Source organism: Lucilia cuprina, chromosome 6, assembly GCF_022045245.1.
Source record: "Lucilia cuprina isolate Lc7/37 chromosome 6, ASM2204524v1, whole genome shotgun sequence".
Classification (NCBI taxonomy): domain Eukaryota; kingdom Metazoa; phylum Arthropoda; class Insecta; order Diptera; family Calliphoridae; genus Lucilia; species Lucilia cuprina.
Window position 1 is genome coordinate 35,522,735 of NC_060954.1, and position 27,305 is coordinate 35,550,039.

Below are 27,305 nucleotides of genomic sequence, written 5' to 3' on the forward strand. Positions count from 1 at the left end.
GCTGCTTGGAAGCGAGCGGGATAGACATGTTTGCAGTTCCCAGCATAATTTCTCGATCGAACCGATTCCAAATGCGCTATACTCATGGCCGGCACTGTTTAGGTATCAATTTTTCATTCTTTTAATTCTTTTAATAGGATGCGAAATATCCAAACTAATAAATTTTACTTACTCAATCACTTAATTTTCAATGACAATTTCAAACATCGATTACTTATAAGCAGTCTAGTGGTGACTTTCTTTACATTTTGTAAAAGTAAAGTGAGCTCTTACATATGTATATGTAAATAAAACTTTATACTTTAATAAATAAATGTATAAAATTTTTTTTTAAAGTTATGTAAACTTTATTCATAAATATATACAAAAAGTGTGTATGTATATGTATGTAAGTTACTAACATACATTAGACTAAGTATATAAGATACATTTTTTAACAAAGAAAAGCTTATATCTACATAAAATAAACAATTAAATTGACAGAGACATTATGAGACAGCATACGTACGACATTTTAGACATTAAAAGTCCAACATTTTCAAACTAGTCGTATTTACAAAATAGAACACAAAAAATATTGGAAACACATGACAGTAAAAACATAGAAACATCCAATCACAAACATTTAACCTCTTCTAAAGTTGTTGTTGGGCGATGAGGGTTGATCTCTTGGAGGTGGTGCTGTTGCCAAATAATCTAAAGCCTTTTGAATTGCTGGTGGAATTGGAGGTGGTGTGGGTAAATGATCACCCTGTGGAACAAAACCATTTTCATCGGCAGCATAAGTGATTCGTATGGGTATACCTTCAGGTGATGTATAGGAGAAAAAGCCTCCAGCAAACTAAATAAGTGAATGAATGAAAAAGAAAAACATGATTTACATTAATACAAGTTGTTTTTGTGTACATGAATGTTTGGGTAAAATGTCAAAAGTAGTTTAAGAATCTGTATGCGGCGACATCTCGCTGTGGCATTGGTGAAACGATTTTCATAGAGCTAAATCCTCATTGTCTAAAACTAAATGAGTTTTATTCAATTAGTTCTTAGGTCAGTTGAAAACTGCGTAATGAATCTCATCGAAATGTCAAACCCTAATCTAGGATGTTAGGAAGAGATTCTAAGTCGATTTTAGAACAGATAGTAGAAAATAAATGAAATAAGTATAAATGTATAGTCGGCCGTGGACGACCGTATGTTACCCTTTAATTGTGAGTTTGTTAAAAGTGTCGGTTATTATTTAAATACTTAATAAAGCATTTTATTTGTGTTTTACTTTTAAGTATTTCGAAATATTTGTAATTTTTGTTAACTAAAGAAAATAAATTTTACAAGATGCCTTATAAAACTGCATATACCCAGTGTGCTTTGCTACCCTAAAAACAGCTCGTAACGATTGTTTAAGATTCTATTTTATTATTTCCCCTGTTATACGATTTTTGTTTGCATATGGGAGGTACCCTTATTAATCTGATGTTCACAAGAAAATTCTTCATGAAAATTTTAGTATTCTAGATTAAAATATTCACATGCCAGAGTTGTTAGCGCAGAGTTGTTAGCGCAAATGAATATCCGCACATTTTATTTCCAAATGTTTACATTTATGTTAATTTTAAGATTCTAGTTCTAATAGTTTTTAGATAAATGGAAATTTACATTTAATTCAATTGGGAGGTGCTACGCCTTCTATTGCTAGTCAGCTAACTTATTACCCAAATGTTCAAATGACTGTCAAAGTTCTTAAGTTTATGTTAGATTGATAGGAGGATGTATATTACATGGGGCAATCGGGCCTGTTGTGCGCTCCTTATCATGAAAAAGAGAGAATTAAATGAATTATTTTATAGTGTTCAGAAACTCAGTATCCTGAACGTAATTCCTAAGAATCTTCCAATCAGTGTTAGTCAGGAATGTTATTTCGGGAATAATATCACTTCCAAGGCAGTCATCACTGCCTGACAGTGGCAAAGAAAGTGCTCCAGAGTTTCACTGTCCTCTCCGCATGCTCTACATACGTTTGAATCCTCACGTCCAATTTCGCATAAATGTGCTCGTAATACTGTGTATTCACTCAGAATACGTACGTGGGATTCTCTCACTCATATTTTTAGTTCAGTTTTTGTTGTATCGAATGGTTTTGCGTTTGCCAGGTTAACTGCCTCGAGCTCCCTTCCCTTTAAAGCTATTACATTCACTCTTACGTTACCGACTACTCCCGAGTTTGAGGATTTTAGATCTAAGAGTTTCCTAGATTGACGAATTTTTTATTTACTACATATGGAAGGTACCACGCGCCTATTGCTATTCCACTCTTTTTTTTTGTCATAAGTATTCGTAGGTACGATATAATTATATGATCTATAATTAAGATTTAATTTGATTTGAATTTGATTTATATAGCTTCCTAACTAATTTATATATCTTTAGTCAAAGGTAATAACAACTTAATTCGGATATCATAATTTCGAGATATATAATTTTTTTCAAAATTGAATTGAATAAAATGTTCGGCGGATATTTGGATATCTTTTCACACGAGTAATGTAGAGTAGAACATGGTGTAATACATAAGTAACTCAATCCGATCTTATGTTGACTTAGGCGGTTTTCAAATGTACTTTTAAAGCAAAAAGAAGAACAATTTAACTTACACACCATAAATGGTTAATAGGATTACATTTTCAAACTATTTTTTTTGTATTACAAGTAATAGTGCAAGTATTTGTAAACAAATACTTTAACCACCTAATGAGGCTCTAACATGATAACGTTAAATCGCAATCGATCTTTAGCATGAAAATTTGTTGTACTTTTTTGCTTTTGGCTAATTTAAAAGTACAATTTTATTTATTCTTGTTAAATGTCATCTACAATTTGTGATTGTGCACATTGTACGTTTCTTTGTATAAATTTTATTCATTCATAAAATATTGTGCAAAGTTTTGTAAGGTTTGAAAGTTTTATTTATTTGGTTAAAAACGCTTCTTTCTTATTTATGCTTATCTTGATTTTTGATCCAAAAAATAAAAAAGAAATACCTGAGCTTCTGCATCGCTTCCGGGATTTTTAAGGTAGCCTTCTTCTTCAGCCGTTATACCATTACCAGTTTCATACGAATATTTATACGATCCATCAAAATTGACTTCTTGTTCTTGCCTTAGAATAGGTATAGGATCACCTTGTGGACGAGCGGAAGCAAAGCCCAATATTATAGCAATTGTTAAGTAAAACTATAAATAATAATAAAAAATAAAAATTTACATTAAACTAGTTTTGGCTACTGACCTAATTGATTTTGGTTTATTTTCAACAATAAATATTTCTTATCTTATGCGAAACGTGATCGCATTATTAGCCCACACGACCAGGCAAAATGATAAAACCGTGGGTCCCCACTGCAAACAAGTCCCAGGTTAATAGGATATTAGAATATTTTGTAAACTACATTCTTCTATGAATACTTCCCAGACGACGAGTTATTCTCTAACAGCGATTCAAAATGTTCGAATACATGGGATACCCATTGGGACCAAAGATCTTCAAACAAAAATTGTTCGAAAATATTATGAACAAAAACTAATATATTGCACAGGGATCAAGATTTTCAATCTCTAAAAGGGAGCTAAGTATTTTTACACAAGATTCCCATAAAACTGTTCCTCGGGACACTCTTTTGGATATACTTATATATGTTTCGAGACATACGACTACCGGCAACAACACCAATTAGGAATTAAAGAATGCGAGTAGTGAGAATAGTAAAAATACGAATCATGAAGATATAAAGGCAATACGGAATTCAGAAACTTTAGACGTAATTCCTTAATATTTAACAGCATTTTAGTCCGATATTGGTCTTAGTGATATGATCTTTCATTTTGACCTCACTTTAGTCTGTAGACCTCTTTTTCGCAATGTAAATAATAAAGAAGAAAATAAAATATTTTAAACCAAGTAAGAAGAGATTGACAGGACAGTTAAATTTACAGTAATATAAGGAATATTTTGTACATAGTTGATAAAAGTCGGATCTACGACGCACAAAATAAATCTACTTTGATAGTTATACCCTACACCACTTTACTGGTTAGGATATGTTGAGCTTGTGCTGATGTTTCTGTTTCATTTTCTGAGTCGATTTAGCTTTGTCCGCCCGTTTTTCTGTCCGTTCCTCCGCCTGTCTGTTCGTCCGTCCATGTAAACCTTGTAATAAAACTACAGGTCACAATTTTGGAAATAATTCAATGAAATTTGGCTCATGATCTTTTATAGTACCGTAGACGAAGCCTATTGAAATTGACATCGGTTCATTATTTCACCTAGGCCCCATACAACTGAACCCGACAATCTCGACAAAAAGCTGCAAAACCAAGGTTTATACTAGCCTTGATGACACTCTAAAAAGCCCCCATCAAAATTTTACTTAAATATCTACAGTTTTATTAAGCAATAAATGGCTTAAGTAATTCTGAGGCAGGGTACAATTTAACTTAATGGTATACGCACAATTGGGACGAACGACGAATTTCGTATAGCACGGCGAACTAGTCGACAACAATTCGTTGCGTAAATTCGTCGAATGAAACACAATCAAATTATTCGTACTGCGAATTCGTTTCAAAATTTGTTTGTTAGAAATTGGAAAAAGTGAGTAAAAGGAAAAAGTATATTTTTGTGAATCTCCACGATTTTGATATAATTTTAACAGCTTTAAAATTTATTCGAACATAATTTTGAAATTAGAAAATGTAAGATATTGGCCTCGAATAGAACTAAAATTATATTTTTGTGAATATCTCCAATTTTAAGATTTTTTAACAGCTTCAAAATGTTTGTTTTACATTACTTCGAATTTTCGAACATAATTTTAAATATTTCGAATTTTCGAAAATTTTATTTTTAGTTTTTATGACCCAGAGATTATTTTAAGAGCAAAAAAAAAAATTATAAACATAATTTCGAATTTTCGAACATAATTTCGAATATTCGAACATAATACTGTATTGTCATTAGCTGTACTCAAAAACGCCAAATTTCAGAAAATTCCGGCTACTGGAATTGGTCTTAACACAATTTCCCCAATTAATTCATCGTTCGTCTGCGTAAGAAGTAGAAATAAAACTATCGCACAGTTCGTTACGTAGGACGAATTTCGTCATATGCACTGATTGTACATATTTTCATATACTTTATTGTGTTCTATAGACGAAAATTCGTTCCATAAAATTCGTCGTTCGTCCCAATTATGCTTATATCATAAATGCTTTAGTATCTAAACTAAAATCACATTTTATTCGTATACAGGTGTAGTGTAATATATGGTCGGCCTCGCTCGACTATAACTTCTTACTTTTTTATATATAGTAAAATATTTCGGGTAAAGTTAGGTGAGATTTACAGGAATGAATGTACGGTCTACTATTGCGATCACACTAACGTCAGAGTATTTTTCTTATTTATAGACCATGCAGATTCTAAAGTAATCTGTTTTAATAGTATTTTACCGGTGTTGTTCAGAAGTGAAATAGGTAAATGTTGAAGGTAGTCTAAGGAACTTCTTGAAAAAATCATGAGAATTTTAGCGTTTGTTTGAAGTAACTACTGGTTCACATTTACTATTAACGGCTTTTAAAACTATTTCGTAAGGATTAGACATGTGGTCCGTAAACAACTTCTGATCTTTGGCAAATGTTTATGGGGTCTGCGAAAGAATTGAACGCATCTTTTTATAGTCTTGTATGCGACAAATGATATTAAAAATATTATATTACGACAGTATTTTCATGAGATTTTTGATTTTTGAGTTTGTAGACAGATTGATGTTATTGGGTACTTTTCTAAACATCATTGATACTGAAATACTTGAGAATAGGATTATAAGCATATAATTGTTATAGAGATATTCGTAGTAAGTGCCAGTATGGATCAAAGTATATTAAAATTTATTCCGGCTTGAATGCAACCTATATTTTGAATACAAGATATAAATGGACAGAAACTTCGAGACACAAAAGGCTTAAATTGATGAAGAGACTTTTTTAAACTTTTAGGACAAATAATTCTTTACAAATATAAACGCATAATAGAGTTTACATTATAGAGACGAGTAGGATATAAGCTTCCTATTCCAAGATTCACATAAATAAACTCTGATGAGGAATCAGACAGTGAATATGTTGCTTTACAAAGTGTTATAAGTTGCAAGTAGACAAAATATACCACATTTACTTTATTATTTTTTAAAAATTTTTATTTTATAATGAGTTTTCCATATTGCAGTTTTAATTATATTTTTATTCATAACTAACAAGTCCTTCATATACAATTTCGTACACGTTTATCACTTTCCTTATTTTTTTTATAATAATTTGAATATAGCAGTTTTTTCTAACTTTACAAAAGGACTTTTCTCAATTTTTTCACCAAACATAGCACACTTACAAAATTGTTCATTATAAACATTAAATATCCTTTAATTTTTTTATATTGAAAATAATAACAAACTGAAATCCCGATCGTTTACCACCTTAGAAGCGACTTAAGGTAACACTGGCTTAATGTAATTTTAAAGACTATGAAGTTGTGACTATTGATCAGGAATATTTATACTAAAATGCAACAAAACTATCTGCATCTGCCACTAATTGCAAAAATTTGAGAATTTGCTTCTTTTTTTTAGTTTTGCATACACATACAGATGTATGTATGTACGAAATAATAGTGGCAATAAATACTGAGATTCTCTTGAACTTTACCTACTCGCGCTCGAGCTATAGGTAAACCACAAACAAAAGTTTAATTCAAAGAAACAGTTAATGCAACTCAAATCGAGACTGTCAGCCGGCCAGGCAGTTTAACTTCATCTTCATTTGTTGTGTTTTTTTGTTTTTGTTACCAACTGCAGTGTAAATTTTATTTGGATGATGACAAAACAAAAGTGGGTGTAGTTTTAAATTCACCTCAAGTGATATTGAATGTATGCATGAATGAATGGATGGATGTAGTATTGTTGTAAATGACTAGTTTTGTGTTTCTGTAACCAACATACGTCATTTATATTAGACCTGTCCAAAATTACGAATACAGCATTTAAGAGAAATCAATAATTAAAGCCCGTTGATCATTACTGATCATAGGCATTTGAAATGAACAATCTACAAATATATCCGAATATTTGAGTTAACTGTAATCCCACAAAATACTACTTAACTACAACTTTATACAATTAAAATATTCATATGGTTTAAGGAGGATCTCACTAGTGAGTGTGAGTTCACATATAATTCGTAGTATTTCCTTTCACAGCTGTAGCATTGTTACATATAAGCAGTTTGCCAAATATCGTCCGCATGATCTTAGCTATAACCTTAATGTTATTTTTTTCCCTTAAGTTGACGACGACCTAGTATAATCACATATAGCTCCTCTACTTTGGTTCAATAACTCAATTGATTGTTGCTGCATTAGCGACCACCTCTGATCGCATTTTATAAAGTATTAATCACTATTTCTCTTCGAACTTGGTGAGACCTCCTTACATTCGTCAGAATCTGCACGTCCAATTTTGTTACGAAATTTGAAGAAGATTTCAAGTTTTGCAGTTTCATTATTCCAAGAGGCCAACTGGTATTCTCTCACCTAACTTTTCAACTTTATTTCCGTCACGATCTTTTAACACATTTTGTGTGCTGATTTAGAGCCATCCGCGTAGCAATGTATTCCTACAAGAATTTTCCTTATTGTTTCAAAGTTTTCGATTTATTTTGTATCTGGTATGCGATCAGGCATGCCCGATGATGGTGTATAGCTTTATATCGCCTGAAGATATGAGCCGTTCGGTTGAAAGTGCCGAATCATATCATAAATATTTTAAAATTAGTGGAATATCTGAAAAAATTTCAAGGTCAAGGATTACACTAAATTACTTAACACTATCCGTTATCTTCTTGCCCAAGAAATAGGATGGTACTTAGACATTTTTGTCTTTCTTGCAAAAAGGCAGATTTCTGTCTTTGCCCGGTTAAAATTGAGGCCTCAAGGTAGAGTCTAGTTTAAGGCCATATTCAGAGCCTCCTCAGCTCGTCTATATATAGCACATTGAACGGGTTTAAGTTCATTCAGATGACAAAATGCTACCCTGTGGTGCACCGCGAAATACCTTTTTTTTGACAGTTTTATCGTAAATTGTTCTTAGTATGCAGTTGATCCAGTTATGGAGCACCCAGTCAACATAAAAGTGGTCACTTTGAACGTTATTGAGGGCGCCTTCGAAGTCTATGCATACTGCCAGTATAGCAAGTTTACTATCAAAGGATTTACTTATGTGGTGGACAACTTCGTTTAATTCGGTTTTCACCAATCGTCCTTTTATATTAACATGTTGCTTTGTTTGGTATACCAACATTTTAAGAAAGCTTATCAGTCGATAAATAAAATTGAATCCCTAAAAAGTAAATCTATTTTTCTATTAAGGACCAGCCTAATGTATACATTACATTCATAGATCAATTGATTTGTAATAATATAAAATATTCTTTATTAAAAACTAATTCTTTTATTTTTTGTTAATTTATCATCTACGCTACGGGTTAATCCGAAGAACGTACGACCAGTCTGCATTTTTCAACTCTTCACTTTGCGGTGATTTATAAGCTAGTTGATATTTTATAATAACTTTAAAGTTAGTTGCTGTAGAAAATTGTGTGAGTCATTTACATAAAAAAATTAATATAAGGAATTTAAATAAATTAATTAAGAAATTTTTTATTAAGCAAATATTATTTAAAAACTTGTTAAAATTGCCAAATTTTTGTCATTCGTATACCTACAAAAGTATATAAATATATCTGAAATTATTACTACTTAGAACCAAACCGATATTAGAATTATCGGTTTTGATAATTCTAATATAATAATTCTGCTTAAAGGACTATGTTTGTAGCATCATCACTTCCGGTTCTAATATGTTTTCAGAAAGACAGATGGCAATACTCAGATCATTCATGCATTTACTAAGGTTTCAGATTATACACTGTCTGTGTGAAAGCAAATTAGAACCGGAAGTAGATATGCCACAAGCATTCTTAAGCCGAATTCTTTTTTATATTAAAATGGTCAAAACATAATCTCTAGTGAAAATTTCCGTTTTTTATTTTCTAAATTTAATATATTTAAATTTAAATCTTATTCGTAGTGTGCAAATGTATTTTTATGTTTTTAAATTTAAAAATTTAAATGTTTCTTTAGTTTTAGAACTAAACATTAATGTAAAATAAATCCAACATCAAAATTGTAATAGGTTTTAACCAAAAAAAGCTTGCGTTTACGATTAAAGTCAACTTAATGCATGATTCTGTCCAAGAATGTCTTCTGTCTGTGAACAGCTTTATGGAAAATCATAAACGTTATTTTTATTTCAACATCATCATCTTTTAGTATATGTACAATATCGGACATCAATTTGTCAGATATTTAATAGTTGTTTTTATTCATGTTTACTAAATGATAGTCGCGGCGTTTGCTAAGTTGGTGTGGTGTGTCTTACTCTGGTCTGTAATATGTGAGAAAATACTGGCAACAAACATAAATATTATTTGAGTAGAAATAAAACTATGTAATTCTTCCAATGATGATACCACTGACCTTTAAATACATTATTATATTGCAGCTCTTTTTGAAATGAAAAAAGCTTTTCACATAACGCAATTATTTTAATATTGAAATAAATATTTTTTATAAATGAAAAAAAAAAAAAAAATAATCAATTGATAATAATATATTTGGGAGTGATGAGTAATAAAAGAATACATAAAAAAATGTGATAAGACCAATTCTAGCTTAGGCATCAATAATATGATAAACTTCTCTAGAGTCTAGACATGCTACAAGGCTCTGAAGACGTTGGTAGATATTCCGCCCATTGAAACATATCAGCAGATTTTGACATTTCATTTTTATACCCTACACCACTTTAGTGGGGAGGGTATGTTGGGTTTGTGCTGATGTTTGTAACGCACAATAATATTGACCTTAAAGTATACCAATCGGCTCAGAATCATTTTGAGTCGATTTAGCTATGTCCGTCCGTCTGTCTGTCCGTCTATATAAACTTTGTAATCAAACTAAAAGTCGATATTTTGAAGATAATTCAATGAAATTTGGTACATGATCCTCTTTTGAAAATGGTTTACATCGGCCTATTATTTCACCTAGCCCCCATACAACTGAACCCGCCGAATAGGGCTTTTAAGTTCATAGCTATGTTTAATATACTCATAACTCGACTAATAGCTGCAAAAGCCGAGTTCTATACTAGACTTAATGACCCTCACGAATTCCATAATAATAGGTTCTCATATTACCCTAGCCCCTACGAAAAGCCCTCATCAAAATTTCATTTAAATGTCCACATTTTTATTCTAAAATAAACAGCTTAAGTATTTATAAATGAGGCAAGGTACAATTCGCATAACATGTAGAATGTCTTGGTCAAGGAAGAATATTCACTTTAAGTGAATATTCTTCCTGAAGTAAGGTTCACATCTTATGGGTACCAGATCACTAAGGAGAAGTTGATAATGTAATTGCTTTAAAATGAAGGGAGCTCGATGTAGTTAACTTGTAAAATGTTAAACCATTCGATGCAACTAAAGCTAAATTAAAACAATGGGGGAGAGTAAATACGGGGTTATAACGATATGGGCTAAATCTAATGAGAACAAGACGAGATATCCTCTCTAAATGAGGAAATCTGAGGTTAGTATGATAGTACTTATTTTGTCTGGACACACAGGATTACAAGCACATCATAATTAGATGTGCGGATTCAGACAAATGTAGAGCATGTGGAGAGTACAGCGAAACTCTAGAGCTCTTTCTTTGTCACTGTCAGGTATTTGTGGAAATTAGAACCAAGTATCTTAGAATGTAGAGCATTTGGAGAGTACAGCGAAACTCTAGAGCTATTTCTTTGCCATTGATAGGAAAATTCTTGGGAATTCCGTCCAGGAAACTAAGTTTCTGAACAATGAAAAATAATAATTCAGCAATCATAGTGACTTAGGTGTATTTATTCGGATTTGATGTAGCATACATCCTTCTATCAACCTAACCTAATCTAAAAATCTATCTATATCAGTGTTGCCCATCCACACACTGTTACAAATTCATTTGTATTGGTAAAGCAGCAGAGAACAAAATAAAACTGTACTAATAAAATGACGGCAAACTAAAAAGTATATTCTAACTGTCAAATTGATATTATGGATTTTGACAGACAGCGTGCAATAAAGTTCATATATAAAAAACTATTAGCTGTGCTCGCTCATTCACCTACATAAATACGGCATTCTCAAACTAACACATGTTCAAATAAGAAAATACACAAGTAAGCTTATAGTGTAGGTGAGTCAACGCAACGTCAGCAGAATATTTTTGTCCTATCTCGCGTGGTAGGGAATCTAGATTTTGGGCAACATTGATCTATATATATATATATATATATATATATAAAAGAGTTGCGTTACTGACCAAATGATAATCCCACAGCGGGTAAAAAGGGTAAAAACGAGTAAATTCGGTAACCTCATATCTCCTAACCTAAAAGAGATACTACAAAAAAGTTACACTTATCGTTGTTAATCCAAAAAATAAGCGGATAGGTATCTGTTACTTTTTCGAAATTCTGTTCTTTTTAGGAGTAAATCGGTAAAAACTGTATTTTGGTACTTTTTTGAACCTTTTTAACATAGAAATAAAGTTTAGATCACATTCGTACCTTATTGGAAAAGTACGAAGTTTGGTACTTTGGGGAAATTCAGACGTTAAAGGGGTAAAATAGTACCAAAAGTTGCGTAGAAATGGGAATTATCATTTTTTTAATTTTGAGCCAATTTTGATAAAATTTTACAAATTGGTAGATTTAGTTACATTAAATGGTGTGCTATTTGGATCTCGTTTTCTAAGCCTTAATTATATCCAAAAATTTTAAACTTTTTTAAAATGTACTTTTTGAAGAACTGTTTGAAATTTCAAGTGGGCGTGCCACGTCCAATTAAGAAAATATTAAATCCGTATATTTGAGATAATATAAGAGTTAGAGTCCTCAAATTTTGTCGGAGCGACTTTAATGTCAATATAATTATTTAGGACAAAAATTGGAAACGTGGTACCTACAATATAAATGAAATACAAAAAATTCGTTAATCTTGGAAACTATTACAGTTAGAAACTTAAACATTTGCACGAGTAACTTTAACATCCATGTAAACATTTTTAGAAATAAATTGACAGACTCCCATGAGGAGAGCGGCTCTACCCATATTAATAAAATAAAAAAATCCTTTATCTGGGAAACTAATTAAACTAAATTCTTCGAATTTTGCACCAAGATCTTCAATATTCATCTGAACATTTTGGAGAAAAAGGAGCGGAATACTATCAGAGGGGGGCGGCTTTGCGTCACAAAATTTCGTTTATCTGGGAAACTAATAGAAAATTATTCTTCAAATTTTGCAAGTAGAACTTTATTATATATCTGAACATTTTATAGAAAAAAGGGCGGACTGTGTGTCCTCATATGAATTATTCAGAAAAATATCGAATATCTTATCGAGCTAGAATCTTCAAATTCTACATGAAGAACTTTGACATTCAGAATTACGATCGGAGAATAACGGTCGGACTTTCAAAGGGGTCTTGGCACTTTCTTTATGAATTAAATACAAAATTTCGTTTATATGAGAAACTATAATATTTAAAAAAAATTTTTTATCGATTACATTAAAATCTTAATAAACATCCGGACAAATTAGCGTATTGTAACTAATCATAAATCTGGAAAACTATTACAGTTAAAATCTTCAAAATTATTTAGTGTGTTTTTTTATGCTTTTAGGGTAGCGAGTTAGGGTATAGCTAGTGTAGTATATATGCTCCTAACTTCATAAAAAAAAGAATTTACCTACTTAAGATCCTTAAAATATCTCTATTATTTATCACAGTAACCTATTTCTTCATGTCTCTGAATTTTGTTCTGAAGAATAAATGTTTATAAAATATTCATTATATACATTGATGATATTCCTCATCAGAGATACTTATCTACAGATTTCTTTCTTCTCTCCACTATAGCGAGAATAATAGCTACTATATTGGCCTGTCCATCTTGTAATCAAACAACACGTCTAAAATTTGATCAATAACTCACTAAAACTTGATTAAATAGAATTAATTGCACCTTCTGAAAATATACATACATAATCATTTAGTTCGAAAATACAAAAATCAAAAATTGAGCAAAATTAACTTTTTTTTAACTATGTGCGTATGTACTAAATTGGCAAAACGAGTTGTGAAACAAAAGAAATGAAAATTATTATCATATTTTGAAATAAGAACAGACTATAAAATCGAGAGTAAAATATTAAAACGACAACAGTTATATTTTAAATATTTAACAAACCACACAAAATCACCATGAAATTCTTCGTAAGTTAACGATATATTTCAAATTAAAACGCACTTCCGTTGTTTGTCATTTTAAATTATTAATTATATAATGTTTGATTTTTAGGTCGTATTTGCCTGCGTTTTGGCTGTTGTTGCCGCCTTTGAAGATGCTAAAGTACTCCGTAGTGATGCTGAAGTCAATGTTGACAACTTCAAATATGCTTATGAATTCGACAACAGCATTAAGGCTGAACAAGCTGGTCAATTGAAGGGTGCAGATGTCTGGGAAGTTAAGGGACAATATTCTTACACCTCCCCCGAAGGCGAACAAGTATCTTTGCAATACACCGCTGATGAAAACGGTTATCATGTTGATGCCGCCAACCCTTTGTTGCCCACTCCCCCACCAATCCCAGAACACATCCTTAAGGCTATTGAATACATCAAGGCTCACCCCTCCAAGGATCAATAAGCGAAGACATTGAGACTTTTTTTTATTTGTTAATAATCATCATGGTTGAAATAAATGTTATATAAAGAAAACAGTTACACAAAATTAAAAGAAATATACTTTGTTGTGGGAAGGAGAATAGAGAGAGTAGGGTTTGCGGACATTTGGTATAAAGCTTTCTACATCGAAATTGGCAGGGAGTAGTTCGGAAGAAGTTTGTTCACACATACAAACGTAAAGAATAAATTTTCCTTATAGTGTATTGCGCGGTCCACTGTCCAATTGATCACAAATTAGTGTGATCTTGATAAAAAACATGTTTACTAATTTCAAAAGAAACTATTCCAATTTAATAGCTATGTACTTGTAAGTTCTCGATAAGTACTTTCGTTCTCTCCTATACGCGGACGAGTAGCTACAACATAAACATCGATACTCTTGTCCATATATATGATTTGACAAGGTGATCTGATGGAGTAAAGTATGTCTTAAATAGTTTTAGAAAACACTTAAATCCTTCTTTTAATACTTTAAAAATGTGTACAGAATTTAAACAAAAAGTCCAGCCCAGAACATCATGAGTTAGAAAAGAACATTGAAAGAAATCGAAGCTATTTTCACCACCCTTATGGGCTTGACCTATAATTGCATGAATAAGAATATTACTGTCGTCGGTAAGAGAGTAGATACAATTCGGAGTTTTGCACAGAAGGTCGTTTATGAAAATAATATACATATGGGAAAGTACCCCTGAACTCATTTTCAAATTGTTATAGATTGTGATTATATAATATGAATCAGATCCCAACTATTGCTCAGAGAAAACTTGAAATAAATTCTATGGCAAAAGAAATTATATTTAAATATTTTTGAAATTTTAGCAATTTTAGATTTATTAATGAGTGAATATCGGAGTGTAGACTTATAATTTGATCATTAGATTAATATGAACATCAGCATCTTATTTGAAGTGGTCCTTCAATGATGGATTGCGTAAATTAGAGTAGAGTTACTCACTAACTGATTAAGCATCGCACAGCCCAAACGACTAATCTTTAAATCATGAAATTTTGACCCATGTCCAAGGGGAGTTTTTGAAGTAGTAGGGATTTTGAATATTTGTATATTTGGGGTAAAAAGAGGTAAAACAGGGTTTCTTGATTATCTTACACAATATTAGTAATACAAGAAATTACTTCTACTTTTAAAAAGAGCAGATGGGTGTTTGGTACTTTTTCGAAATTCGTACTTTTAAATGGTGAAAATGTGTAACAAAGGCGATTTTGGTACCGTTGTGGAACCTTTATAACCTATTAACTGATAAACATAATAAAACGTTTGTAAGTATTTTGGAAACGTTTTTCAAAATTATGAAATACTTGTTTAGTGCTTTTCAACATTTAGTCCTCTTTGGCTGTAAAATGAAAAACGGTATTTTTGGTACTTTTTTTAGCACATTTAGAATTTTTTTCGATTTTTTATCGTATTCTTATTAGATATACCTCTTATACGGACTAACTCTGTAATATTTATTTTAACAAAATATTAGCTTTTTCTTTGGGAAAAAAGTACCAAAAATGGGAAATTTAATTTTATTCAAAATCATTGAGATATTTTTTTTTTATAAAATTTGAAAAATAGTTTAATTACACTTACTTTTTTTAAAGCATAATTTTTCCGTAACAAATGATTGCAGATTTGTATCATATGGGTTATATCTGTGATGTTTTTATTTAAAAAAGGTATATTTTGTATACTTAATTACTGTATTCCTAGACGAAATGGGGGAAAATGGCACTCTTTTTAATGAAAACTTTCAACAAACGTGGATAGACTAGAGAGCGGTCCACCATGCAGCTCTGAATTCTTCTATGAAGAACTCAGGTGAAAACTATGACATTGTACATGGATGTGTGGTTCAGGCACTTTGCTGAAGTACTTGAGCTATCTAATATCTTGCCATAGTAGTCCCTTCGCATAATGAAAGACAGCATGAAAACAACACCCTGACAAGGAAAAAGCACACTACTGAAATGGCCCTGTTTTTTCGGCAACAGCACCTTGATATGTATTTGGTAGCCTGAAATACTCAGCCAATTAATAAGGATCTTATGACGAGATAATGTGACAAAGGATGTTAAAATTTTCAAAGTCAATTTAAACCCAATAGTTGCCCAGACAAGTTTAGTAACGGACATCAAACACATGTTGCATAGTATGAAACAATATAAATCCCGTTGAGAAGGCAACAGTACAAAGGTATACTAAATCGGTACTAGTCTCTTGGAGGGCAGCGGAGACTTTGCTGATCTTGCATCAGTGTCATCCTTAGACTATAAGGAACTATCTACGTGATGACAAGCAACTACCAAGTGTCAACTTCAAATTTTCCCAACCTATATTGGCGCCCTACCATGAGAAGAGCAAAACATACCCAAACGGTTCAGGAATCCAGCATATGTTGCTCTGTCACAGCAACAGCACCGACGAAAGAGAAGATATATATGGCATGAATATAGCAGTCCTTAAAGCAACATTCTTTTCTCATGGTTTTGAGTATTAAACCACTATGTGAATCTCGAAGGAACCTCAACCAACTGAACACAAATTTTTTAATTTGTATAACCACATCAATGCCTTGAAAATATATAGAGCTACCATTTGAGATTCGGAAATACTTAACATAACGAACGACTAAAAGGTATGATTATCAAAAACTATGATATTTATGCCGGTATAAGAATGTAAATAATATTCCAAGAAAAACTTATTAATGACTTGTTATTAACATATATTTTAATGACTTCTACATATATTCCTGATTACACAGAAGGAGTCTAATAACGTCTTATTAATAATGTGGTTTTTAAATACTTTTTTATAATTTTTTCCCACGATTTACATTACTTGTAAGCAATTGTGGTAAGTACTTGCCTCCAATGACATCACCATATTAAAAAAATGACTTAAAATGATATTCTGTATGTAAATTTTAGCATTTTAACCCCATACCTACCTGGTAATGAAAGATTTTGCTGGGATACTATGAACATAATTGTTTTCTTTATTGATCATAACTCCCATATATGGCGAGTTTTAAAAATTTCAAAATTTTCAGTTATTTCATTAAAATCAATTTTAATATACTAAATTTTCGAATTGACCCATGTTTAAAGAGTATTTAATTAAATGAAATCTACTTAACTGAATTATCGCAATCACAACGATCATTATTTGAATATTTTGTTAACTAACAAAAATATTCATTATTTTTATTATTAAACATTAATGAGAAAATATAAAACAAAATGTCTTAATCAGCTTGATGGACATTTATATTCATTACTTATATTTATTTGCAATACTAATTAACTATTAAAATCAAATAATCAAAAGAAATAAATAAAAATTATATGATATCTTTTTGATTTAAATACAAAACATGATCTATAAAATAAATACCATCAATTAAAATCAATTATAAAACCATTCATTGCTTTCGTAATAAAATAAAGAAAAGGTTTTTAAGAAGAAAAGAAGTCTAATTTTTTGTTATAAGTCAAATATAACAAAACAATAATCAATGCAAATCTTACTTATAAAATGTTTATAAACTTGTTCTAAATTATGTGTTAACAAATAATTAAATGTATTTTCAACAATAATCAAAACTCCACAGATATGAATAGTATTTAAAAAATAATTAAAATATCAGTAACAGCTACTGATAACAACACAAAACACTAAAACCAAAGAGTTAACATCTTAAAAAAACGTCATGATGACCATAAATGTTCATCGTGATGCACAGATGTTTAACTTTTTCTATGACCAAAGAACGAATCGAATGTATGAACATCTATTATGTAGATTTTTATACGATTTTATTAAATTTATTGTCTTCTATTATTGCTGTTGTATATTTTTGGCATATATATTATAATTATTTAAATAAATTTGCATAAATAATTAATGAGTGCCCGTGTTTTGAACATGTTTTGTTGGTTTAAAACTAGATTTTTTTTTCAATAATTGTGTTTTAAATTTGAATTTTTGGTTGATTTTTTGTTGTCCCTTACAATTAAAATACTTTATCGTTATAGTAGTTGTACGAAAAAAACGAGTTGAATAAAATGTTAGACAAAACAAATCGAAATTATTATCAAATTTTGAAAAAAAAGAGAAAAAACTGACTATAAAATCGAGAGTGAAATATTGAAAAGACAACAGTTTTATTTGAAAACTTTAACAAACCACACAAAATCACCATGAAATTCTTCGTAAGTTAACGATATACAAACATAGATATATGTTTTTTTTTTTTTTTTTTTGTTTTTTTTATTAAAACCCACTTCCGTTGTTCGCCATTTCAAATTATTAATTATAAAATGTTTGATTTTTTAGGTCGTATTTGCCTGCGTTTTGGCTGTTGTTGCCGCCTTTGAAGATGCTAAAGTACTCCGTAGTGATGCTGAAGTCAATGTTGACAACTTCAAATATGCTTATGAATTCGACAACAGCATTAAGGCTGAACAAGCTGGTCAATTGAAGGGTGAAGATGTCTGGGAAGTTAAGGGACAATACTCTTACACCTCCCCCGAAGGCGAACAAGTTTCTTTGCAATACACCGCTGATGAAAACGGTTACCATGTTGATGCCGCCAACCCCTTGTTGCCCACTCCCCCACCAATCCCAGAACACATCCTTAAGGCTATTGAATACATCAAGGCTCACCCCTCCAAGGAACAATAAGCGAAGTCCTTAATACTTTTGTTATTTGTTAAAAATCATGGTTGAAATAAATGTTTTGTTAAAAAATAGTTAAAGAAAAAACTCGCAAATGCTTTTATTTAAAAACTGTCGAATGCAATAATATCTCAGATCATAGACATATTTTTAACCCAGCCGTTAGTGTTTTAGAGAATCGTAAAATATTCTTACATAATCATAGTTATTATAATCGGATACATATTACTGTTGGTGTCGTAGAATGTTAACTAGCTTTTCAAAAAATCACAACATGATCCTTGGAATACCTTCAAAAGTTAATATGGTCCATAGTCAATACTAAATGATTTATTAAGTATTTTTAGAATTACATATTTTTAAGGATTTTTTTGATGGACCAAGTTAGGTACAGTTGAAATTAAAGCTATTATACTTTACACACGACTTTATCCGTATATTAGTCAAGAGAATAAATGTTGTATAATTTACAAATATTTCTTGTAGAATCGAAACAGCCCAGCAAAAATAAAATGAAGAACTTGCAAAAGAATAGCATTTATCACCACTTCGAAACAACATTAAAATAACTTCATATGAAAGACTTCAGTTGTAATGAATTTGGAATCAAATTATAAGAACGTCCCTCCAATGACAAGCCTGTGTTAAAATCAATATTTTCTATCAGTGTGTGATGGTTTTATTATACCCTACACCACTTTAGCAATTGAAATATGGGTTATATACCCACCGTAAAGTATATTAATCGGCTCATAATAATTTTCTTAATCGATTAAGCTATGTCCGTCCGTCTTTGTAATCAAACTACAGGTCGCAATTTTTAATATAAACACAAACGTTTCTTTTGTTCCAAGTCTATTGATTAGTACTAATATTATGCGAAAATAGTCTTTAACTAAGATGTAACAAGTTGAATTTCGTATATAAATTATAATTACATCCTTAAAAACATATTTCAGTGACCTTTGATCTCCGACTTTTGATCTTTCCTGGGCTTATATACAATAAATTGGGCCTAATATACTAGGTATGTGTTAATGCTGATGTTAATAACTCCCAAAAAATCGATTCAGAATTAATGCCTGAGTCAATTTAGCTATGTCTTATTGTCCGTCTGTCATTCTTAAACTTGTGCTCACTCTACTGTTCGCAATTTTCATGATAATGTATTGAAATTTGGCATTCGACAAAGCCTACTGAAAATGATTAAATTCGGTACCTGTACAACTGTACCCTTCAAATAATTATAATTATGTTAAAATCGGTACAACTTAGCCTTAAAAAAGTATAAATACAACTGATTTTCGTAAAGATCAGGCTTCATTTGTCTCTAGTCCCATACAAGCACCTCCGCCTAAAACGGCTTGAGGTTCAAAATTCACTTTAAATAATAACTTTAGTGTGGACGTATATTTCCTTAAAAATTATTAAGAACAATATTTTGAAAATATTTTCTTGTATAAAATATTTAAAAAATTACTGCTCCTCCTAATTAACAGCCAAATTAGCTGTAATAAACCATAAAATATATAATACACTCATAGTGTATACAATTGTTGTGTTTTACGCAAAGAACATAGCAGCGTATGAGTAATATAAATGAATAATACACAGTAATCATACTTTGTTTTACGCAGGTATTTGTTCTTTATACCCACTAACAAAATAGATGTCCGTATATAAATTTTATCATTCCGATTGTAAATCATCGAAATATTGATCATATACATTAGAATATTCAATTATTCGAGTTTTTGTCTTATTTGGTTTATTTGACAATAATTTTATGAGGTTTTACGTTAGCCGGTTAGTATTCGGATAATTACAAATTATTTGATTAATCGAATAAAAGGATACTAAATGTTTTTATTGTTTTTTTACAATAATTTTCTTTCTATTGTAAACAAAATATTAGAAATTATTTTTATACCCTTCACCTTCGTGAGAAGGGTATATAAAAGTTTGTCATTCCGTTTGTAATTTCTATTCTGGATCCTTATAGGTAGCGGAGTTGATTAAGCTATGTCCGTCTGTCTGTCTGTTGAAATCAGTTTTTAGAGGACAGCAAAATCGGAGATATAAGCAAAAATCCGAGACAACCTCTGAAAATTTCATCAAAAAATGTCATATTTTTTCATGCTTTGTTAAATAAGCAACAACAACACTGTATATTAGAAAAATATATACACGTCTGTGTAGATGTATTTGGTTTTTCAGATGTGTATTTCGTTTTATATGTTTGGATGCTGTTGGCGTCAATGAGTTGTGTATTTCGTTTTTGTTTGGTTTTATTGCGTTGTTTATTTTGTTTTTGTTTTTCTGTGTTTTTCGTTATGTATGTTTAGATGTCTGTTGGTGTATTGGTTGGTATTAATGTAGTCAGGAAAAAATTTATAAAACTGATATGTTTAAAATACACTATGGTGAAGGATATATAAGATTTGGCACAGCCGAATATAGCACTCTTACTTGTTTTTATGTGAAATGCTTTTCTATATAAAGAAATTAATGTTTTTAAGAGTTGGGATAACATTTAGAGCCCTCAAATTTTGTCGGAGCTAAGGAAAAGCATTAGGGGACGTAAATTGAATACGAAATCGACACCAAATTTTTCATTAACTATATAATGTTGACAAGGCAACGTTATCAACATTGCAACAATTCGTTGTCGCAATATAAAGCGGATGTGTATGAAATTTATATTGCGACCTTAACATTGTCGTACGACTGTTGGCAACGTGTCAATTTGGTACCAGGAATGCATGTTTATTTTTCCTTTTATCTTGAAAATTAGATAGATATAATTCGGCGATCTTGCAGTAATTTTAAGTGTGTTTTTATTTATACTGCTTTAAGGGTAGCTAAGCACACTACCTAATATACTACCCTTATATACGATTTGATGGTGGGTATATAAGATCCTGAATAGTCTATTATAATACTCTTACGCAGCAAAAACGTTTATTACTACGTAAGGGGTAATAGTATTCACCATTCGCTTGGAAGTAATTAGTGAATGTGAATCATGTTGAAAAACGTATGCAGTTTTTATATCTTCGCGGAGAAGTTGACTTAAGAATTAGAAAGTTTTTTACAATACATTATTAAAAAAACTTTACTAGACTACTTCTGTGTAATCAGAACAATTATGTTAATAGGTTATTGGGTATAATTGTAAGTCATTTTTGCTGGGTATATATTTATTAAGAAAAAAATCGATAGTATCTTGTACTTACACAACAACTTACTATTCAATGACAGCTACATATTTTCTGCATTACTTTTAAACTCTATCTCCCTGTGTGTTAAGTACTTACCCTCAATAAAATCGCCATGTTAAAATAATTCACTGACCAATGAATAAGTCGTTACAATTCAATGAAAGTTTTTGCGGGGAAGCTATTAAAATGTAAAATTCGCTAAAATTTTCTTTGCAATATTCGCGTTTATTTTAACAATACATATTTCATAGTTTCAATAAACTACTTATTGTTCTACCTTGGGGTGGTAACCGAGCTCATCAGCAGTATAGGTGACCTTGATGTGTTTGCCGTCCTTGGAAACATATTCGTATTCACCAGATACAAGCCAGCTATCCTTGTCCTTTAAATGACCTTCTTGGATGGCTTTAATAGTGTTATCCAATTCCAAAGCATAGTGGAAGCTATCGACATTTACTTCTTGTTCACTCTTAAGAATATTGGCATCTTCATTAGCATAAGCTACGGCCAAAAGACAGGCAAGTACAATCTGAAAATAATCAATTTAAAATTAATTTTACTTTCTATATTAGCGCAATTTAATGGACAAATTTACTTACGACAAATTTCATTTTGTTTTTTTTTTTGGATTGTTACTTTTGGTTAGCAAAAATTAACTGATGATTGGACTTTCAATTCTTGCAGTATTTATAATTGAATTTAATCAGATAATTTTTGTGAATCCATTGTTTAATAATTAATGTTTATGTTCAAGTATTTATTTTAGCCAGTTGGGCAAGAATCTTTTCGAAAATATGCAAATTATTGCATTTTAGCAATTTGGAATATTGTACTGTTGTTGTTGTTGTTATTTGAGAACAATGTTTGTTGATTTATTATTAATATTTTTAAATAATTTAAACTGGCTAATATTTACCTGGAACGAGTTTCCTGTTTATTGATCTTTGTTTTAATTAACAAATATGTATGAATGTACATACATATGTATTTATGTACCTCTATTGCTTTTATTATGTCATATTTATTTTACCAATCAGCACAGTGTAAATATTGAAATTTGTCAATGTTTGTTTGATTTAGTAATTAGATTGAAGAATTGCAATGATCGTAAATTTTTGTTGTTATTTTAAATTATTTTTAAGAAACTGAAGGAGTTTCTTACTTGACAATACATAGAGTGTGTTCGAATAAAGTACATTAGTGGTATTTTTCATATGATGCAACTTTTACTGTAAAATTTTGCTATTGAAATTAAACCATATTGGCAAATCAAAAAAGTAGGAAAGTGTAATTGGGGATGTCCACCCATATACTGAGAATGGTAATATTGGTCCTGTACTTAATTATATATTAATGTATTCCAACTTGATAAGAATCACTTTCTGACTTGATTAAGCTGTGTTAGTCTGTCTATCTATGTAAAGTTTTTTTTCAGGGGGGTTTGTATGAGGGCTTAGTCTGTCTGTGTTGGGGAAGGACAGGTGTCATGAGCAAGTTCAATCTAACACAGACAAGGAAAGGGCAACACTGTTAGAGACAATAGACTACGCAACATCAAACCCGATTGATGTTGTGACGAATATTCAAATCCCTGGAGTATCATCTATGACTCACCCCAGTGCATTCCTTAACATTATATGTCTCCCAAGCACCTAGGGGTAAACGAAACGCGGTTCATTTTAATTGATATGACTTATTTCAGTGGCCACAAAGACTCGCTATTGATCATGTTTTAGATTAAACTCCACCTCAATAACAATCCACCAAATAAACATCATTTCAGTTGAGCCACTATGTGGATCCAGAAGGAACAACTGGCCACCCGTAGTACCCGAGTATGTGGTGCTCTGGTTAGACCCCTTTTAAAGTCATCCAAGGTCTAGACAGGGAGTGAAAAGTAAACAGCAATTCATAGTCTCGGCAGACTAGAAATACTGATCGCTGCTCTTTACCTCGGAACTGCAATACACCAAGATGTGGATCTTACATCAAGGAAACATGCCCCGGTGGACGCTTCTGTAGAGTTTGTTTCAGGGTTTAGGTCAATGTAACGCGATCATTACGAAAATAGGCAGTGTTTTTAATCTTATCTAAAAATAAATTTTTGCCGATTTTTCCTGATATACTCTGGCCAGGTGAACAGATTTTCAAAAGGCTTCATCCCTACACCAAAAACACGTATAGTTCAAATTTGAATCAAAATATCTACAAAATCATTCAGTGAAATTGAATAGTAAAATATATCAATAATAATATTTCTTTTGTGAAACACTGTGCAAAATTATAAATCTTATACATAGTACTATTTAAACAAGATAAAGAGATAATAAAAAATTTACAGTTAATTAAACAAGTAATAAAATTAAAATCTGAACAAACATAAAAAGTGTTAATTTGCAAAATTTTAAATGCTATTAAATATTTATTACTTTCTTTGAATACTTCATGAGACAGGAATTATAACAGTTTATGCATTCACCGTGTCTATAGCATTTAATTATATCTAGATTTAACATCATATTAATGCAAAAAAAAAAATAATTAAGAAAGTTTAGTCGAACATGTTAGAATTTATAATACCTTACACTAGAATATTGATTGAAATACTGTTATGGATAAAGTGTCAAATAGTCAGATCTATGTATGTTAATAAGTCTAGAGTGTAGACCTAGATTACTTACCAATCTTAAGCTACATTCAAATTTATCAAATATTTGATAAAAATGCCTCTGTAGATATAAATTCTCTAGCTGTTCATTATCATAGTGGATGCTATGCGCAGGTTTCTAAACTAAGGTGACCTTGACAGATAATTTTTTATTTATGTGGTAGGAATTGAAAGGGTGAAACGGTAACGGACGTCAATTGACGATAATTCTAATATTTCCACCACTATTCAGGTCATGCATATTTTATACGATATATTTATGTATATTGGAACATAATACGAGATTCATATTCCAATTTGTTGCAGAAAACGCCAGCGCCAATACAGCTGTTAATTTTGGTTTACTATATTACCCCAGTACCACTCGTTCCATGAAGGAATTCTGACTTTCGAATGCCGCAGTAAATTTTTCTCAAGGGTCTATTCTATTTAAATTCGAAAGAACACAAAGCAAATGAGGAGCTCAAAATAGATAAATAGGCGGTGAACCTCCTACACTAATCCCTCATTTCAATGCTTAAGTGACCATGTAACCAACAAATGGTCAGTTTGTTCTGATGTCAGAGATGAAATCTCCTACCACACCTGACCTAACTTTAAAGGGGTTGGCCAAGACTAAGTTTAAGACAGTCTTAGAAACCTTAAAATTCAGTGCCTCTAAAGCAGACGTCGGCGCTAGTATTGTTCTGAATACGATGATTTTCGCCAGTTTACATTTATACAGCACGATCGCATTCGAACATCTCAAAAAGAGCGTCAAAAATACAAATATTTTATTTAGTTGCTTGGCAGCATTCAACAATGTAGGTTGATGTTGCTTGCAATTTGAAAAAACAAAAACAGAACTTCAAAAACAAGAGCATAATTTACAAAAACAACATACACTCTAAAAAAAATTTTTAGAATGCATTACAATGAAAGTAAATAAGATCGTTCTTATTTGATACTTTTTTGTACATTTTATTTTGAAATGTTCTTCCTACGTGAAGAAAGGATCATTTTTTTATTATATTTGTTTATAAATATTACCAATTTATAGTAGTGCAATTTTATCTTCAAAATTTTTTTTCAGTGCAATTTCATTGAAAAATACCGTTACAGTCTGTGTAGTGGTGATTTTTTTTATCTGCCTCTCTATACGCCGGTGTATACTCTAAAGGACTAAATATTAGTGGATCTTTTATGGTAATACATGCTAATCTCATAACTTTATATAGCTTTATTGTGTAATACCAGACATGGATATGTTGCGCCACACTGAATATTTTTGCTATATTAACCGCGTAAGGGACAATTTGTATCCCTTTACACATTTACTAAGATCTGCATTAACTATAGCATTGATGATTAACAGAAATTGTCTGGATGTAGAAGAGTAAAGCTAGCCACTTTCTATGCCTTAGGAGATTCTACAACCTTGTGTATACATCGAAAATTATCGGTTTGCAGTGGAATTGTTTATGTATACAAATTAAATCTTTGTTTCTGGTCTTTTTTAAAGTCCGATATAGTTCCTGGCAACACGGCGTGCCAGTAGGTAATAACATAGTTAATAGAGAGGCAAAATAATAATATTCTGAAAAGCATTTTGTAGAAACTTTGGCAAAATGCAATCAGATTCGGCTGACTAAAATTTGATGGCATTTTAACTGCTGAAGAAAACTTTAAAAGAGTCTGGTTATTTGTTCCTTCATATCACATTAAACATTGTTTTTTTGCAAGATAAAACACAGTCATTTTAACAGACAAATTATTAACATGACAGTTGTCACTTGAGAAGTGATAATTTCATTCATCTTATGTTCAACACAACTTATACCAACGTTACTAAGTAATAAATGAACAATTTTGTGTTAAACACTAAATTGTTTAAAAAATAAAATTTTTGATTAATATCTATAATGTCAAATACATACATACATTAGTTGAACAGTTGAATTTTAAATTTTTAAGAGAAATTTTTAAAAGTTAATCAGTGGCGCAACAGCTGTATAAATTAATATTTTTTTGTTGCTAAAAATCATATTCAAATTATTTCGTTTACATACTCCAGAAAAAACTACGAAATACCAGTTTAAATACCCTCCAACTCAACTAGTGCTGATAGAGTTTGTCATTTAGTCTGTAATATTAAGAAATATTAATCATATCCGTCTGTCTGTCAGTTTTTCCGCCTGTCTGACCTCGACACACCGACATACCAAATCGATTCAGAAAGTGATTCTGAGCTGATATACTTATACTTTTGGTATACTTTTTGGGTGTTACAAACATACCACTATAGTGGTGTAAAAAATAGACAGTATCTTGCAGGTTGAGGGTTCGGCATAACCGAATATAGCGCACTAACTTGTTTTATTCTGTATTCGACTCTACTGCAATCACGCTGTTAACACAATATGTGCAAAAATTTTTATTTTATATTTTTAAAATTGACAAAACTTAATACAAATGATAATAAAACCAACAAAAGTTTTGTAGGTAGTTTCTTATTGTTTTACATATAAAATATAAAAAGTAAACAATTCATAAAAATGATTTATTATTGTGAAGATACTACGTTAAACTTATGATTTGAAATATTTTTGCGAAATATAACGAGCATAAGTAGTAAAATACATATTTGTTGGAAATATTTTTCACACAAGCAATGCTTTAAATGTCAATAAAACATATAAGTTCCTTTATTATCTGTTATAGATATTTTCAAGAGAAGGAAATTTTTACAAGCACTGTAATACAAAAGTGAAGAAAAACAAGTAAGAGTTCTATA

At 30.8% G+C, this 27,305-nt stretch overlaps 4 protein-coding genes across 4 annotated transcripts; 2 read left to right on the forward strand and 2 right to left on the reverse strand.

Moving 5' to 3' along the window:
- Window positions 1-323: 323 nt before the first annotated feature.
- Window positions 324-6,573, reverse strand: LOC111689123 (endocuticle structural glycoprotein ABD-4). Its single transcript, XM_023451627.2, has 3 exons — window positions 6,439-6,573; window positions 3,036-3,227; window positions 324-841 (listed from the first exon to the last, which is right to left on the reverse strand). The coding sequence occupies exons 1-3, from the start codon at window positions 6,457-6,459 to the stop codon at window positions 626-628; spliced, it is 429 nt and encodes a 142-aa protein (XP_023307395.2). The 5' UTR covers window positions 6,460-6,573; the 3' UTR covers window positions 324-625.
- A 6,857-nt stretch (window positions 6,574-13,430) lies between these two features.
- Window positions 13,431-14,002, forward strand: LOC111689141 (cuticular protein 47Eg-like). Its single transcript, XM_023451636.2, has 2 exons — window positions 13,431-13,485; window positions 13,571-14,002. The coding sequence occupies exons 1-2, from the start codon at window positions 13,474-13,476 to the stop codon at window positions 13,916-13,918; spliced, it is 360 nt and encodes a 119-aa protein (XP_023307404.2). The 5' UTR covers window positions 13,431-13,473; the 3' UTR covers window positions 13,919-14,002.
- A 4,116-nt stretch (window positions 14,003-18,118) lies between these two features.
- On the forward strand, window positions 18,119-18,730 carry LOC111689135 (cuticular protein 47Eg). The gene is made up of 2 exons (XM_023451630.2): window positions 18,119-18,177; window positions 18,302-18,730. Exons 1-2 carry the CDS (start codon window positions 18,166-18,168, stop codon window positions 18,647-18,649), a joined length of 360 nt encoding a protein of 119 aa, XP_023307398.1. The 5' UTR covers window positions 18,119-18,165; the 3' UTR covers window positions 18,650-18,730.
- Window positions 18,731-22,068: 3,338 nt separating this feature from the next.
- LOC111689151 (larval cuticle protein 9) lies at window positions 22,069-22,552 on the reverse strand. Its single transcript, XM_023451648.2, has 2 exons — window positions 22,464-22,552; window positions 22,069-22,393 (listed from the first exon to the last, which is right to left on the reverse strand). Exons 1-2 carry the CDS (start codon window positions 22,473-22,475, stop codon window positions 22,130-22,132), a joined length of 276 nt encoding a protein of 91 aa, XP_023307416.1. The 5' UTR covers window positions 22,476-22,552; the 3' UTR covers window positions 22,069-22,129.
- Window positions 22,553-27,305: the final 4,753 nt, after the last annotated feature.